The 16,693-nt window shown below is 41.8% G+C and overlaps 2 protein-coding genes and 1 pseudogene across 2 annotated transcripts; 2 read left to right on the plus strand and 1 right to left on the minus strand.

Moving 5' to 3' along the window:
- Nucleotides 1-428: 428 nt before the first annotated feature.
- Nucleotides 429-3,281, minus strand: LOC126624414 (zinc transporter 1-like). The gene is made up of 3 exons (XM_050293474.1): nt 2,589-3,281; nt 2,262-2,411; nt 429-840 (listed from the first exon to the last, which is right to left on the minus strand). The coding sequence occupies exons 1-3, from the start codon at nt 3,201-3,203 to the stop codon at nt 535-537; spliced, it is 1,071 nt and encodes a 356-aa protein (XP_050149431.1). The 5' UTR covers nt 3,204-3,281; the 3' UTR covers nt 429-534.
- Nucleotides 3,282-8,104: 4,823 nt separating this feature from the next.
- LOC126622847 (polypyrimidine tract-binding protein homolog 1-like) lies at nt 8,105-8,945 on the plus strand (annotated as a pseudogene).
- Nucleotides 8,946-9,118: 173 nt separating this feature from the next.
- On the plus strand, nt 9,119-10,258 carry LOC126622848 (pentatricopeptide repeat-containing protein DOT4, chloroplastic-like). The gene has a single exon (XM_050291547.1). It carries the CDS (start codon nt 9,119-9,121, stop codon nt 10,256-10,258), a length of 1,140 nt encoding a protein of 379 aa, XP_050147504.1.
- Nucleotides 10,259-16,693: the final 6,435 nt, after the last annotated feature.

Genomic DNA, 16,693 nt, shown 5'->3' on the forward strand with positions numbered 1-16,693 from the left:
ATATATAACAAGTCGAGAAGGAGAAAATAGGAATGTAAAAATCATTTTCCCTATTTACCACAATGAACCTATGTTTTCTACAGCCTTTGAGTTAGCTTCAGTGGTGAGGGAGGGTCGTCCAATTCATTAGAGGTCGAATAGATTCAGGTTATCAATCGACATGGATTTTTTCATTCCCTTTTTTTTCTCATGTACTTACGTCGATTATGTTTTCCATTCTTTGTAATGCCGGCATATTTGGAAGGTATCAACATCAGAAAAACCTGTGAGGCATGGAGACTAGTGTTCCTACTCAAGATTTTCAAAACTGAACTATGGCACATATCCCATCTTATTAGGTTAACACATTACTGTTATATTCATTCCAAGTTTTTAATAACTTTTTTGTGGATGGAAGAATTAGATTGCTTTTAGTGACGCATTGAGCATTACTAAATTTCCACTATACCATATTACAACACGAAAGTACACGGAAAAGCCTAACAACAAAAGCAAAAACAAAACCCAAAGGAGCCCTAATTACGTTTGAGGCATTTAGGCCCATTTGGCCAAAAGAGACATACATCCACAGCCCAGAAGAAGTGAAACATTAGCCCCAAGCTGGATCCTTAGATTGCTCTGCATTCTAGGGTTCATAAAATCCGCTGCTAGCAGGTCAACCAGAGCCATGTATATTAGGATCCCAGCTGATGCAGAGTTGAAGACTCCTTCCACAATTAGAGCAGTTGGGCTGGTATCATTGTAAATGTTTGATATTCCCATTCCAACACCAATTCCAATTGGGGTGGTGAGGGAGAAGAAAAGCACCATTGTTGCAATGGCCCTGGACTTGAAGTTGGCCTGCACATACAATTGGGACATTATATGTAAATTGTATGACAATAGAAATTGTAATGGAGTTTAGCCTATTTCACATCTCGAAAATGTTTCAAGAATTGGGGAGTGAGCGTAGATATGTTGTCTTGCCGTCCAGTGTATACATCAGTCGATGATAAATATACAGAGACGAGTGTTTGCACTTCGTGACACGACAGTTTTACACAATTGTTGGATTAGGAAGAAACTTGTGGGCCTACGAACCCTCATTGGTGAAAAGACACATCAATCCAAGTGTCCTAAAAGATGAACGTTGACTGCTGAGATGAACGGATGTGTGAGGCCTTTAAGTTGCGATGAAATGCAATTATTGGACCCTAGAAAGAATATGCAGGATCTCTGAATAGGTGCCTAGAAGATTATGTGACAATCAACAAGACTTTTTGGAGCTCTAAAACCCCACAAAATGGGAACCGGATCCCATCATGAGCATAGGGTGGGGATTCTCCTGATCGGGCCATCTAGGCCATTGAAATTTGATTTAACGGCTACAATAATTATAACTTTTAGAGGATCTCCTGTTTGTAGTCGTTGGATCAAATTTCAATAGCTCAGATGGTCCGGTCAGGAGGATCCCCACCCTATGCTTAGGAGGGGATCCGGTTCCCACAAAATGGTATCCATGTGGCCATGTGAAAATTGGTCAATGGCTAGAAAATCGTAGCCTAGGATTAGAAATTAAAGTTTAAAAGACAAAGCATGGTTTCAGTTGAAGTTTGACACATCAAACATGTAAATATGTATCATACTATTATCACATATATGGGAAAGGTGATGTATATTTGGTTTTTGAGAAAATTGGAGTATTGATGTCTAGATTTTGGTCAACTGGGGTCTTAATTCTGAACTAAAATCTGTAAATATTGATCATTCAATATGTCGTAGGGTGAAGTAATGAGTCACTTTCAATAATACCACCAGAAATTCTGTCAAAATAAAGTGTTTAGAGGAGAATATAAGAGATGGGAGTTTTAACACAGTAACCCAAAAAAATCATTGTTCCACATTTGACAAGTTCAAAACCCAAATACTCAAGAATTTTGTTCATGGACCAATAATCCCCACTAAAATTCAGGAACCAATCCAATTTGTTTTTTTGCATGTGGTCTAATATCATAATAGATAGTCGATGTCCTACTAGATAGAGCGTTGGGTTCCTAGTTACTACTCATGCATTCCGAATTCGAAACTTTCATCTTCCTTAAATTATTGTAATATTTTCAAACCCTTACTCATTTTTTTTAAAAATATAATAAATTTAAAAAATAAGATTCAAATTAAAATACAAGACGACAGCCACACTGCTCTAACCAGTTAGTTTCCATTTATAAGGGGATTAAATGACAATGAAACAAGAATTAAATGTTTGAGGAAATAGATGATACCTGAGTTATGCACCCACCAAGGCCCATGCCTTCGAAAAATTGATGGAAAGTAAGAGCTGCTACAAGAGGTTTGATTGTTTTGGGACTCTGTGAGGCACCTAAAGATATCCCAATAATCACTGAATGAACCAAAATTCCCAGCTCCAGAACCTGAAAAATTATTCATGCAAAGAATTTCCATAATTAAATCAGAAAAAATAGTTAATATAAAAAAGTTAATAAAAATGGAGAGTTAGAAACAGGGGGAAAACAGTGTGCACCAACCCAACAAAATGTAGCACCAAAAATTGAAGCATAAACAACTAGAGAATCTAAACCAAACTCTACCTGTGATATCACTCGATGCCTAACAAGCTCGAAAGAAGGAATCGAATCCTCCGCCGCAATCACGCCGGAACCATGAGCACGGCCGTGTGTGGCATGAGTGTGACCATGCACATGACCCTCAGGCACCCTATTCATCTCTTCATCCTCATTCACCGGCAGTGGCTTAGTGAAATGAGATCTTCTATAATAGCTGGTGGCAAGGGTATCGATCATCATCGTCCCAATCGCCGAAAGCATGGCGATGAAGCCGGTAAAGGGGAAGTTCCCCCACGGGGTTTCGCTGAGGCAAGGGCTTGTCAAGCTCTCAAAAGCGTCCGGCAGCACGTGGATGAAACCTGTTGCTAGAATGACACCGGCAGCAAAGGCCTTGATCATGAAGAAGATGTCATTTTCGGGGTTTAGAGCCGGAATTTTCTTGCCCAACATTGGGAGGGAGACACCAAGGAAACTTGCTATGAGGATTGAACTTATTGCAACTAGCTTGAACTTGAGGACTTTGAACTTATCATGGTCTACGGTTTCCGAATTGCATTCGCATCCCGCGGAAACCGAGATGGGGACAAAAAGGAGAAGGAGAAGAAGAGGAAGAATATAAGCGGGAGTGAGCTTTTTCATGGCTTTCAGAGAGACAGAGAGGGTTTTGAAATGGGATTGTGAAGTGGTGAGCTGAATGCTTCCTGTATATATGAGTTGGAGAATTTGGGGAAAGCAAAGGCATTGAGGTAAAAATGGCGACATGGAATTGGGTTCTGTTTGTTACAAAGGGAAGTGGGGTTGTTAAGTGTGTGGTTAGTGAAGCCAAATGACGACATTATGTGGTAATGCAACAGTTTAAAGGAAGTTGGGGGACTTACGAGTCACTGTCTGAACTGTCAATGACTATTGACTAGGACTGTGACTATTGACTAGGACTGGGGACTTTAGTATTTGTTAGTGATGGCAAAAAAAGGCACTTGAAACATTTAAGTACGAAGTATTCCATCTTGAATGGTATTGGGCTATGAGCGATTGCATGAGCTTGGATTTTATTCAATGCCTAGGAAAAGAAATTGACTTGTCGTGTTGGACACCATCGAGCACTAAAATGGCTTTGATTTTGAGTAAAAAAAGGAGAGATTTTTTCTGTTGCATGTGTTTGGGGTTGGACTTTATTCATGTTCCAATGTCAGCAAGTAATGCAGATTAGAAGTTATGATCGTCACACCTTCACTTTGTATTGTTACTTTGTTCTTGTACTATTATGGATTTATTTATAAAGATATATCAATTATGTTATTTGGCCTTACATATGACAGTATTGACGCTACCAAAACGAAACATTAAAGCTAAGTCATTGGAGTGCTAAAAACCCTATGCTACCGCGACTTAGAGGGTCGCAGGTCTGCTGTCCCTAAATTTCATGTCTCTTTTGTGTCTCTTCTATAATTGTATGACTTGTGTCTCTCAACCTAACAGGATTTAACACTGTTAACTTTTAGTATTTTGTATTAAAAATATTAAAAAAAAAACCCCAAAAACATGAAGGCAGTGGATGCCCAAAGCTCTACAGCCACCAAATCGTCATGACCCACGACCAACCCACCTCACCGAATCGCCATCAATCTCCACCGATCAGCCCCGACAGCCATCGAATGGTCATCACCCATGACCAACCCAGTGCGATTGCAGGCAACGAATTAATTAGATTTCAATTATAAAACTGTAGACATCGAAATTTCGGTAAATAAATGTTGACCGATAAATTAAAGTGTCAACGCTCATGTATTACATAAATTTTACACGTAGCGTGCGACTCAACGAAAATTGAAATAAGTTGGAAAAGTCATCAAATAGGACACGTGTCAACACCTGGCAGAAACGACTTATTTCATCTGGAATATTATATTCAAAATTAGTCCTTGGAAAATTCTATAAATAGAAGCCAATTCATTCATTTGGAAAATCAATTGATATTACACCTTGAAGCTCTGAAGCTCTGAAACTCCGAAGCTCTCAAGCATCCAGGTTCCCGAAGAATCAAGAAAGCCTTCTTCGTTCTTCGTTCATCGTTCTTTCAAGATCAAGCCCCGACGGCCCTTGAAGAAAGTGTTCTTCGTTCATCGTCCTTCCAAGATCAAGCCCCAACGGCCCTTTGGATCAACAAACGTCGACAAATCCACACATCCAACCGTTTCTTCAAGATCAAGCCCAAAAGCCCTTGAAGATCCGTTCATCACTGTTCTTCAAGATCAAGCCCAAAAGCCCTTGGAGATCCGTTCATCACTGTTCTTCAAAGATCAAGCCCAAAAGCCCCTTTGAAGATCCGTTCAAATCCACCTCAAAGATCAAGCCCACGGCCCTTTGAAGAAACTTCCAACTGTTCATCCAAGATCAAGCCTCGACGGCCCTTGGATCAACGAAACACCCACCAATCAACACCTCACGGAGATCGAATCAGAGGATCAAATTTGAGAGAGATTGTAACCCAAAATCATCAAACACAAATATTTGTTTGTGCACGTCGTTCTTGTCTCTTTCGTTTCAGGAATTTTCCGTGTTCACAAATTGGCACGCCCAGTGGGACAATCTCTACCTCTCATCTCTTTCTCCGTTCAAGAAATTCGAGCACACTTCCAAAATTAATGGCTTCAAGGAAGGCTCAAGCTGTTCCCATAACCGGCGCAAAGAACAAAGGCGCCCTCGTCGCAAGTGGTGTCACGTTGGGTATCACGACTCGAAGCAAAGCAAAAGCTACTTCTGCCACCTCTTTCACCTCTGCATCAACTCTGCCAGGGGAACGAGAGTACCCCAGGCACGAGCCTATGATCACCTTAGCCTCACTAAGGGCACCAAGGGGGGAAAGACCAAGGGAATACTCCGAATCCATGCTCTCCGATGACGATTCAATCGGCAGTTCAGCCATGCAAGTCATGACCGCTGGAGCAACTTCAGTCGAGGAACAGCTTGCTCAAATGAATGAAGCAATCGCAAGACTAACTCGAACTGTGGAAGAAAAAGACTTGCAAATCGCGGCATTAGTCAACCGACTGGAGGCGCAGGACAGCGAGAAACCCGACCCAGAGAATGATCCACTAAAGGGAGGAGCTGGCGGAGACGAAGAACCCCCGGTGAAGAAAATCGATGGGAAGCCGAAACCAGACCAAGCAACGGCACTCATGGGATCTCTTTCTATCCAGCAGCTGCAAGAGATGATCACCAACACCATCAAGGCACAGTACGAAGGGAGCTCATATACCTCCGGGTTGTACTCAAAGCCGTATTCAAAGAAGATCGACGCCTTAAGGATGCCGAGGGGTTATCAACCACCAAAGTTCATGCAATTTGATGGAAAGGGAAACCCGAAACAGCACGTTGCCCACTTCGTTGAAACCTGCAACAACGCAGGAACCGAATGGGACTACCTCGCCAAGCAGTTTGTGCGCTCGCTGAAAGGAAATGCCTTTGAGTGGTACACGGACCTAGAGCCTGAGTCCATCAACAGCTGGGAGCAATTAGAGCGGGAATTCCTCAACCGCTTCTACAGCACCCGCCGCACTGTGAGCATGCTAGAGCTAACGAGCACAAAGCAGTGGAAGGACGAGCCAGTCATTGACTACATCAACAGATGGCGCACTCTAAGCCTCGACTGTAAAGACAGGCTCTCGGAAACCTCTTCAATCGAGATGTGCATCCAAGGCATGCAATGGGGTTTGCAATACATCCTTCAAGGCATTAAACCACAGACTTTCGAGGAATTGGCCACTCGCGCCCATGACATGGAGTTGAGCATCGCCCATCATGGGAAGAAGGAACCGATCGCCGACTACAAGAACGACAAAGTTCTTGGGCCAAAGGTGGAGAAGGCTACGTGGAAATCCACCAAAGAAGCAATGACAGTCAACACAGCTCCCGTCAAAATCCCTACACGAGGCAAGGCGATTCAAAACGAAGCTTTTCATGATCAAGAGATGCGTAGACACACTTTGAAGGAGCTTGAGGAGAAAACTTATCCATTCCCCGACTCTGATGTGGTTGCCATGCTAGATGACCTGTTAGACAAGAAGGTGATCAGTTTGCCTGAGTGCAGACGGCCGGAAGAGATAAATCGTACCGACAGTCCAAGATACTGTAAATTCCACCGCTTCATCAGTCATCCGACAGAAAAATGTTTCGTGCTGAAAGATCTCATCATGAAGCTGGCTCAGAAAGGAATCATCGAGCTAGATCTTGACGATGTGGTGAAGTCAAACTATACCACCTTCACTTCTGGCTCTTCCAACTCAAAGTTTTCACCTCAACCGCTGGGGGCATCCTCCAAGACAAGCAAAGTTGAAGGATGGACTCAAGTCACTCCTAAGAAATTGCACAAGAAGCATACGTCTCCTCCACAAGTCCGCCAATCGGAAAGGGGGCAAAGCAGCTCTTGTCAACCTTCAAAGCAACGTGAACGTGTTGAAAATGATGAAATTTCGACACATAGATCGTCCATCCCCATCACGATGCGTGATTTCTTTCCTGAAGACTTCTTCAATCACTCGGTCAAGACTCCTTGCTATGAAAATTGCGAGGAACAACTATCCCGGATCGTTTGACAAATTCACAAAGCTCTTTGTCCGCACGAGCCTAAACTGTAGGACACGAGGCTCCTCGCCTGCACCAAATGCTCCTTGCCTGCACGAGTTGAAACTGCAAACGGCACCAAATGCTCATTGCCTGCACGAGTTGAAACTGCAAACGGCACCAAATGCTCTGTCTGCACGAGTTGAAAACTGCAAACGACACCAATGCTCCTTGTCTGCACGAGTTGAAACTGCAAACGACACCAATGCTCCTTGTCTGCACGAGTTGAAACTGCAAACGACACCAAATGCTCCTTGTCTGCACGAGTTGAAACTGCAAACGGCACTAAGCTCCTAGTCTGCACGAGCATAAAAGGCAACACCAACGCTCCTTGCCTGCACGAGCTGAAACTGCAACACGGCACCAAACGCTCATTGCCTGCACGAGCTGAAACTGCAACACGGCACCAAATGCTCCTTGTCTGCACGAGTTGAAACTGCGAACGACACCAACACTCCTTGCCTGCATGAGTTAAAACTGCAAACGGCACAAAAAAAGAAAATACCAAAAAAATATATATGTATGTATTTGAACTACGTTACGACTTGATCTCTTCTTTGGAGGAGTACGTAGGCAGCTCGAATATTCAATTTTTTCGAGTTCAGTCACATCAAAATCAAAAGAATAAATGTTTTATTAAAGAAGGTCAATTTCATTACAAATTTATTTTGTTAAGAAAATTTGCAATTTTCTTTGTACAAAATTAAATTACAGTTTCTTCGAAAAAAAAAAAAAAAGAAAAAAAAGAAAAGAAAGCAAAATGTCAGCAAAAGGCCCAGTCTCGCCAAAGCCCATCACTTCTTAAACACATAAATGTGTTAAGCATGCTGTAATGCAGATTCCTCTCCCTCCAGGCCTAGGCCTAGGCCCAGCTCTCAAAGCCCAAATCCAGGCTCAGGCCCAAAGCCCCTCCATTACACTTTCTCGACGGCCAAACACCCCAATCCCTCTCTAATCTCTCTCTTCCCCAAACCCTAACTCCCAATTCCCAACTTGGCCGACCCAATCCCTGCCCTATGTCGACATCGGGGACGCCGCAGTTCCGGTACACGCAGACGCCGTCGAAGGTGCTCCACCTCCATAACCTCCCGTGGGAGTGCGCCGAGGAGGAGTTGATCGAGCTCTGCAAACCTTTCGGCAAGATCGTCAACACTAAGTGTAATGTCGGCGCCAATCGCAATCAGGCCTTCGTCGAATTCTCGGACCTAAACCAGGCCATCAATATGGTTTCGTATTATGCTTCATCCTCGGAGCCTGCGCAGGTCCGTGGTAAAACCGTGTACATTCAGTATTCAAATAGACACGAAATTGTCAATAACAAAAGTCCGGGAGATGTGCCCGGAAATGTCTTGTTGGTAACCATTGAGGGTGTTGAAGCTGGCGATGTGAGCATTGATGTTATTCACTTGGTGTTCTCTGCTTTCGGCTTTGTGCACAAGATTGCTACTTTTGGAAAAAACAGCAGGCTTCCAGGCATTGATTCAGTTCAGTGATGCTGTCACCGCATCTATGGCAAGGAATGCATTGGATGGAAGAAGTATACCCAGGTACTTGCTTCCAGAGAACGTCGGTTCATGCAACTTACGTATTTCATATTCCGCTCCCCCGATCTGCGAACACCACCGTCACTACACCACAACTGGCTTCCATGCTCCGCTCAGGTGGAGGGTCTTGGGTTCGAAGGTTGTGTGCTTCTCCTGCTCAGCAACATTTGATTCGGTATCGACAGCATCAGCAACGTCAGCGCCAGCAGCGTGATTCTCGACTCCGAGCTCGGCAAGCAACTCCATGCCCACGCTCACAAGCTCGGCTGCTCTGGTGACCGGTACGTGGTTGCTGCTCTCATTGAGTTGTACGGTCGCCTCGACAGCGCGGACTCCGCGAAATGGCTGTTTGACAAATCCCTGGTTAAGGACTATGTTTCATGGACAATGCTGGCCAGGCTGTACATTGCGGAAGGTAAACCCGGCAAGGCGGTTCATGTGTTTGAGAGAATGGTGGAGTCCGGAGCACAGATAGATTCTGTGGCTGTGGCGACGGCGGCTGGTGCCTGTGGCATGTTGAGATCGTTGATTGATGGAACAAAAGTCCACAGGGTTGCCAAGGAACGTGGATTGGGGTATGATGTGTTGGTGAGCAATACCCTCTTGAAAATGTACATGGACTGTGGCTGTGTCGACGAAGCTTGGGCAGTTTTCAACCAAATGCCGGAGAAAGATGTCATTTCTTGCACAGAAATGATTCGTGCCAATGTGAAGAGGGGATGCTTCAATGAGGGTCTTAAGCTGTTTAGGCAGATGGTTGGAGACGGGGTGAAACCTGATCCGCTCTCGGTCTCTAGTGTTCTCCCAGCATGCGCAAGAATGTCTGCAGGTAAACATGGCAAAGTGACTCGTGGATTCTTGCTGCGACATGGTATTCGAATGAATCTCACCGTTCTGAATGCTCTTGTGGACATGTATGTCAAGTCGGGATTTATCAAATCAGCTGCAAAAGTTTTTGCCAGGTTGAAGTACAGAGATCTTGTTTCGTGGACAGTGATGATAACTGGGTACAGCTTACACGGACAAGGAAAGATCGGAGTAGATTTATTCTGCCAAATGGAGAAGGAAACGAGTACACAGATCGATGAAATCACCTATGCTGCTGTCCTTCATGCTTGCGTTGCAGCACGCATGGTCGAGGAAGGGAAGTTTTACTTCAACTGCATCAAGACACCTACAGTTGCACATTGTGCTTTGTTCGTAACTCTTCTATCGCGTTCTGAGCTGTTTTATGAGGCAAAGAACTTTATTGCCGATAAAAAGACCGCAGCGGATCCCGTCATGCCTGAACAAGAGCTCAAGGACTACGAGATCAACCTTAAGGATTGCAGGCCCATGGTGCTCAACGCCCTCTTCATGCTTTTCTCGTCAAAATCACCTCGCCAGTACCTGCACCAGTATCTTAAAACTCATCGAGGTCCTGCCATGGCGTCTCTGTCCATCACAGCTGCCCTGTCCTCCTCCGTCTCTGGCCTCGCAGCTGCCAACGACTTCAACGACCGCCGTCAAACGACTAGCCGGTCGTGAAGCTCGAAGCACCATCTTCTCCGTCCTCCTTGCTCGGCTTCATCCCTGCAAATTCCCTATCCCACCATCCTAATTTATAGAAAAGAAAAAAAAAAAAAAAAAAGGTGGTGGTGCATCTGGCACCACGTGAAAAAAGAGGAATGATGGATCAAAGATGGGGTACAGCCCCATGGCAGATCAAAAGTTTCTGATGGTGCATGGGCACCATGTGCAGAAAGAAAAAAAAAATTGTAAAAATAATAAATATAATAAATAATAATAATAATAATAAAAAATAAAAAAACGCATAGAGAGAAATAAAAGGTTCATTTTATTTATTTTTCTGGAAATTTTACATAAATTTGCATTATATATAAATTAAAAAAAAAAATATATCAAATCAAATTTACAACAGGGGATATTCAAGGACGATCGGGTTGCGCCTCACAACTCAGCAGAGCTCCAGGAAGAGAAGGCGTCGGAGGTTGGTTGTTTGAAGCCTCAGCAGTCGGTACAGCCCCAGAAGACGAAGGTAAATGCTGCTGGAACAAACCCACAAACCTCTGATGATCAAGTAAAATCTGACCATCAGATTCCTGCATCTGGTCAATTTTCCTCTTCATGTTTGTGGCATAGTTGTGTGCGAGCTTGTGCAACTGTTTATTCTCATGCTTAAGCCCTCTAATCTCCTGTTTGAGACTCATCACTTCAGCCGCCAACGATTCAACTTGACGGGTTCGAGCAAATAGGCGTTGGGTCATGTTGGACACAGAACCCGCACACTGCACACTAAGAGCCAAAGACTCCTTAACAGCCAACTCATCAGACCGCCTGGAAAGTAGTCTGTTATCTTTGGGAGTGACAAGGTTCCGGACCACCACCGCAGCGGTCATATCATTCTTCATCACCGAATCCCCAACGGTAAGAGGACCAGTAAGGGATATGAAGGATGGGCGCCATATGTTATCTGGAGAAGACGGGACTACCTCTTCATCAAGGTTCAAATCAAAACGACGGTCGGAGGGTCCAGACATTTTCAAAGGTGTTGAAGAAAGAAGAGGTCAGACAGATCAAGATCTTAGAAGTGCAAGAAGGGAGTTTCTGCGAGCGAAAATTCAAGTGTGCTTTGAAACGAACTGCGCGCCTCTATAAAAATCAGCACTCAACGAGATTTCAGAGATCGAAGAGGCAAGCTCAGAATTCGAAGAGGCAAATTCAAAAAATTGAAGAGGCAAGCTCAGAATTCGAAGAGGCCAATTCAAAAATCGAAGAGGCAAGCTCAGAAATCGGAGAAGCATCTTGCTTTTCCAGACACGTCGGCACCCGTCACACGCAAACTCAGCTTTGCGGAAATCACGGGTAATTTGTCGAGGCGCCGATCCCAGTTATCGAAGAGGCGCCAGTCTTTTTTAGCGGCGTCAGCATCTGTCACATGCACACTCAGCTTGGCGGAAATTACGGACAATTTGTCGAAGATTTCTGATAAAGAAGAAAGCACGTGAAGCCATATAGATCAATCACGCATTGGTTGCCGACACGAGTGAAAGAATAGTACCTCTACAGGTATCAAAGAACTTCCTATAATTGTCTACCTTCGCCTTCCATGGCAAGGCAGACATACAGAGCCTTTCTTCATCTCCAAAAAAATGCTTTCCTAACGAAGCCTCTCGAGTCATTCAATGTTCCTTATTCCTTGGGGTACCTCTGCAAGCCAATGACTCCAAAGCAAAAGTATCTCATATCACCAGGGTAGAAAGCAAGAGTATCTCATATCATGCGTTCTCCCTGTCCTTTCCTTTGTCCTTGTTCTTACCTACAAAGACAAGGATAAAGAAAACAATATGCCGGAACTTCCACTCAAACTCGGGTAAGGAACCGACTGCTTGGAACCCTTCCCTGATTGCCTACCTAGCACTGCTCTCGAGTACTCGCCTTCCACTGCTGCTGTACTTTCAAAGAAGCTGCCACATCTGCCTGGAGGACAGATAAGGCAAGTGAAAATGATACCTTGCAGCATGTGGAGACAAGGTGCAGAAGGAACAAGCAGAGAGGAATGCGGTCTGCACGGTCAACTCAGCAGAAGGAGTCCGAACTGAGGAACTCGAGAAGCTGCCACATCTGCCTGAAGAAACAAGCAGAGAAGAATGCAGCATGCACAGTCAACTCAGCAGAAAGAGTCTGAGATGAAGAACTCGAGAAGATGCTGCATCTGCCTGAGGACGGTGAACTTGTTTTGACCCTCAAATTCTTGGGTCGGCTTACTAGGCGTTGTGAGCTGCACATGCCGATTCACCACCCTTAAATCGAATCCTTAAAGATCAAGTCACCAACTGGAAGAAGAGTTCATCAATCTTGAAGATCATACCGTTGACCAAACCGCTCAGGTGTGAATTAGAAAGATTGAACAAAGAAACAGGTTGTCACCTTTACCTCGTGCCTGCTTGCCATGTGTTCGAGTCAACCTTCAAGAATCAAGCCTCAACGGCCCTTGAAGAAGTTTCCAGCCAAATTCAAGATCAAGCCTCGACGGCCCTTGAGGAAATCACAAGTCCGATTCAAGATTAAGTGTCTACCACCCTTGAATCAAAACCTAGTTCAAGAATAAGCTGTGGAAAATCAACAATTGGAGGAATCCAGAAAATCCTCCAACCCAGTTCAAGATCAAAGCTGTGGAAAGTCAACAAGCGCAACAAAATACGTGCCGATTCATCCACTACCAAAGCCAAAGATCATCTACCACATGAAGCTCCTTGTGGTCCAATTTCAACCTTCAAGATCAAGCCTTGACGGCCCTTGAAGAAATTTCAAATAAAAGTTCAAGAACAAGCCTCAACGGCCCTTGAAGAAATCTCCAGCCCAATTCAAGATCAAGCCTCGACGGCCCTTGGATCGACATCTACAGTAAGGGACTTCAAAACGCATCTCCTACACGTGACAAACACATGTATACGACGTGCCTTGAAGTGGGGGCATTTGTAGACATCGAAATTTCGGTAAATAAATGTTGACCGATAAATTAAAGTGTCAACGCTCATGTATTACATAAATTTTACACGTAGCGTGCGACTCAACGAAAATTGAAATAAGTTGGAAAAGTCATCAAATAGGACACGTGTCAACACCTGGCAGAAACGACTTATTTCATCTGGAATATTATATTCAAAATTAGTCCTTGGAAAATTCTATAAATAGAAGCCAATTCATTCATTTGGAAAATCAATTGATATTACACCTTGAAGCTCTGAAGCTCTGAAACTCCGAAGCTCTCAAGCATCCAGGTTCCCGAAGAATCAAGAAAGCCTTCTTCGTTCTTCGTTCATCGTTCTTTCAAGATCAAGCCCCGACGGCCCTTGAAGAAAGTGTTCTTCGTTCATCGTCCTTCCAAGATCAAGCCCCAACGGCCCTTTGGATCAACAAACGTCGACAAATCCACACATCCAACCGTTTCTTCAAGATCAAGCCCAAAAGCCCTTGAAGATCCGTTCATCACTGTTCTTCAAGATCAAGCCCAAAAGCCCTTGGAGATCCGTTCATCACTGTTCTTCAAAGATCAAGCCCAAAAGCCCCTTTGAAGATCCGTTCAAATCCACCTCAAAGATCAAGCCCACGGCCCTTTGAAGAAACTTCCAACTGTTCATCCAAGATCAAGCCTCGACGGCCCTTGGATCAACGAAACACCCACCAATCAACACCTCACGGAGATCGAATCAGAGGATCAAATTTGAGAGAGATTGTAACCCAAAATCATCAAACACAAATATTTGTTTGTGCACGTCGTTCTTGTCTCTTTCGTTTCAGGAATTTTCCGTGTTCACAAAAACGTTTGAAATTTGCATTGTAGCTCTTGATTTTTCTCATCTTGATTTTGTCCTGGTACATGCGTGCACATAATTTTGTGAATTGAGGTTGTGTTTATAGCATTGGCTGGAAGATTGGATTATATTATTAATAAGAGATAAGGAGGAAAGCAAAGAAAAATGGAGAGAAAGAAGAGGATTTTTTTTCCGGCAACTACCAGATGGGGTCTTGTCGACCGTGTTGATCTGGGTTGATATAGGTGTACCCAAAGGATTTTTGAAACTCTATTTTAATAATTCAAAATAGTAGAAGTTAACAGTGTTAATTCTATGTTAAATTGAAGGACACATGTCAAACAATTAGAAATGAGACACATAGGAGATACGAAGTTAGGATACAACAGACCTGCAGCCGACTTAGAAGGAACATAGCCGTCGTTAGAAACCCTCCTCCTCCTCTAGACACCCATGCCTACCAAAATTTGTTAGAAAGGAAAAGAAATTTTTTCTTAACATTTTGTCATCTTCTTCTTGTAACTGTTCGATATGGTCGAGAGCTTTGGTTTTGGGAGGTTGTCTTTCAAAATTGAGAGGGAGGAGAAATTTTTAGTTATGACAGGAATATGAATGGTACATCATGTGTTTTTATATAAGTGGTGAAAATTTTTAATTTTTAAGTTATTAACTTTTTAACACACATATCTCACCATTTATATAAAGACATGTAATGTACCACCTCGTGTGATGGTCACACTAAAAAATCTCTCGAGAGGAAGATATTATATTTACTAGCCTCTTGCCACACGCATACGCGTGTGGCAATTGACCTTTTTATATATTTTTATTTAAATAATTAATTTACATATTTTTTTTAAATTATTAAAAAAAATGAATTAATGACTTGAAACCACCCACTAACGTGGGAGGTTTTGTTTTTGTTTTTTTCTATAATTTTAAATATTAAATTCATTCAAAATAAAAATATGGTTAAATACTTTAGACCATCTCCAACTCTGGGCTAAAAGCCAAATTACCCCCCAAATTACCCCCCCAAACACTCTCTAACCCATGCTAAAATTTTAGGCTAAATGCCAAATGCTATTTCTGGGCCAAATACCCCCCAGCTTTCCCCCCGAGCTAAATGCGAAATGTTTATCGGAATTTAAATTTTTTTAGATTAAAATGTTCATAAAATTAATTTACAATAATATACATATTTATTTTAAAAAAAAATTGATTTAAGAAAAAAATTTAGGCTAATTTCATTCTTTAATAAGTCCGGGCTAAAATTTTAGGGTAGAAGAGTTGGAGCAGAAAAGATGTTTCTGGGCTAAAAGCTAAATTTTCCAGGCTAAAAAATTTGGCTTTTAGCCCAAGGGTTGGAGATGGTCTTAGCTTCTTTTGGTTCAATTGTAATTTATGAAATTCTTAAAGGGCAATTTATGGTATTTTGAATATATCATCATTTTAGGATGCTCATTTTATATATATATATATAGACTAACCTCTTGCCACACGCGTATGCGTGTGTCAATTGGCCTTTTTATATTTTTTTTATTTAAATAATTAATTTAAATATTTTAAAAAAATTATTTAAAAAAAAAAAGAAATGAATTAATGACTTGAAACCACCCACTAACGTGGGAGGTTTTGTTTTTTTTCTATAATTTTAAATATTAAATTCATTCAAAATAAAAATATGGTTAAATACTTTAACTTCTTTTGGTTCAATTGTAATTTATGAAATTCTTAAATGGCAATTTAAGGTATTTTGAATGTGTCACTATTTTAGAGTGCTCACTTTATATATATAGATATGAGTTGTGTTAGTAACAGTTATTTAGTGCGTTGATTGTCTGTGACCGCCGAATTGCTGATACATTGTATAATCCACTTGCATGTTGCATGAATGGTTGATATCCCGGCTGTCTCTCTCTCGTTTCGTATATGTTTATCTTGAAGTCAACTAGTGATTGTCTAAATATTGACGACAACAGTAATTCTCATAATTCTTAGAAGCACTTCATTGTAAATATTATTTTCGAAACCAAACAACAAGAATATAAGTGCATGCAAGAATTGCCAGTGCCATAGTTGCATTTCAATATTTTTTTTTTTTGAGACTTTGGATGCGGTCCCTAGTTATGAACAATCTTTGACTGAAACTTTGTTGGTTTTCAATTTTTGATCCAAGTCCTTAAAATTAATTGATAATTTATTTCTATGTACGTTACTATATTTTTTAAATTAAAAATTAAAATTTATAGTTGTTTATAGTAATGAGATTTTAAATAAAAAACATAATTTGTGGGATTAAAAATATTAAAATATAAATATACTATTGTGTGTGTGTGTAAACATGGGTACATTCATAAAAAAATAACCAAAAAATGATTGTATCAAAACATGGGTACATTTAGCAAAAATAAAAATGGGTACAAATAAATAAAAAAATATGGGTACAATACAAATAAAACTGTAAAAAATATGGGCACAAAAAGAAATTAATATATGGGTACAAATTAAAATTGAAAGGAAAATTGGTACAAATTAAAAAAGGGTTGCAAATTAAAAATGGGTACAAACTAAAAATAAAAATATATGATAAAAAATTTAGCCATAAATATAAATATACTAATTGTAACATTTTTAATATTAA

The sequence above is a fragment of the Malus sylvestris genome, chromosome 5 (assembly GCF_916048215.2).
Source record: "Malus sylvestris chromosome 5, drMalSylv7.2, whole genome shotgun sequence".
Classification (NCBI taxonomy): Eukaryota; Viridiplantae; Streptophyta; class Magnoliopsida; order Rosales; family Rosaceae; genus Malus; species Malus sylvestris.

Bases quoted from the DNA above. Each gene is read 5' to 3' on its own strand.
- LOC126624414 (XM_050293474.1), bottom strand. From the start codon at position 3,203: ATGAAAAAGCTCACTCCCGCTTATATTCTTCCTCTTCTTCTCCTTCTC. The intron at 2,412-2,588 runs GTAGAGTTTGGT...ATAATTTTTCAG, and splicing joins GGCATCGAGTGATATCACAG to GTTCTGGAGCTGGGAATTTT. The intron at 841-2,261 runs GTATCATCTATT...TTGTATGTGCAG, and splicing joins TTGGTGGGTGCATAACTCAG to GCCAACTTCAAGTCCAGGGC.
- LOC126622848 (XM_050291547.1), top strand. From the start codon at position 9,119: ATGCTGGCCAGGCTGTACATTGCGGAAGGTAAACCCGGCAAGGCGGTT.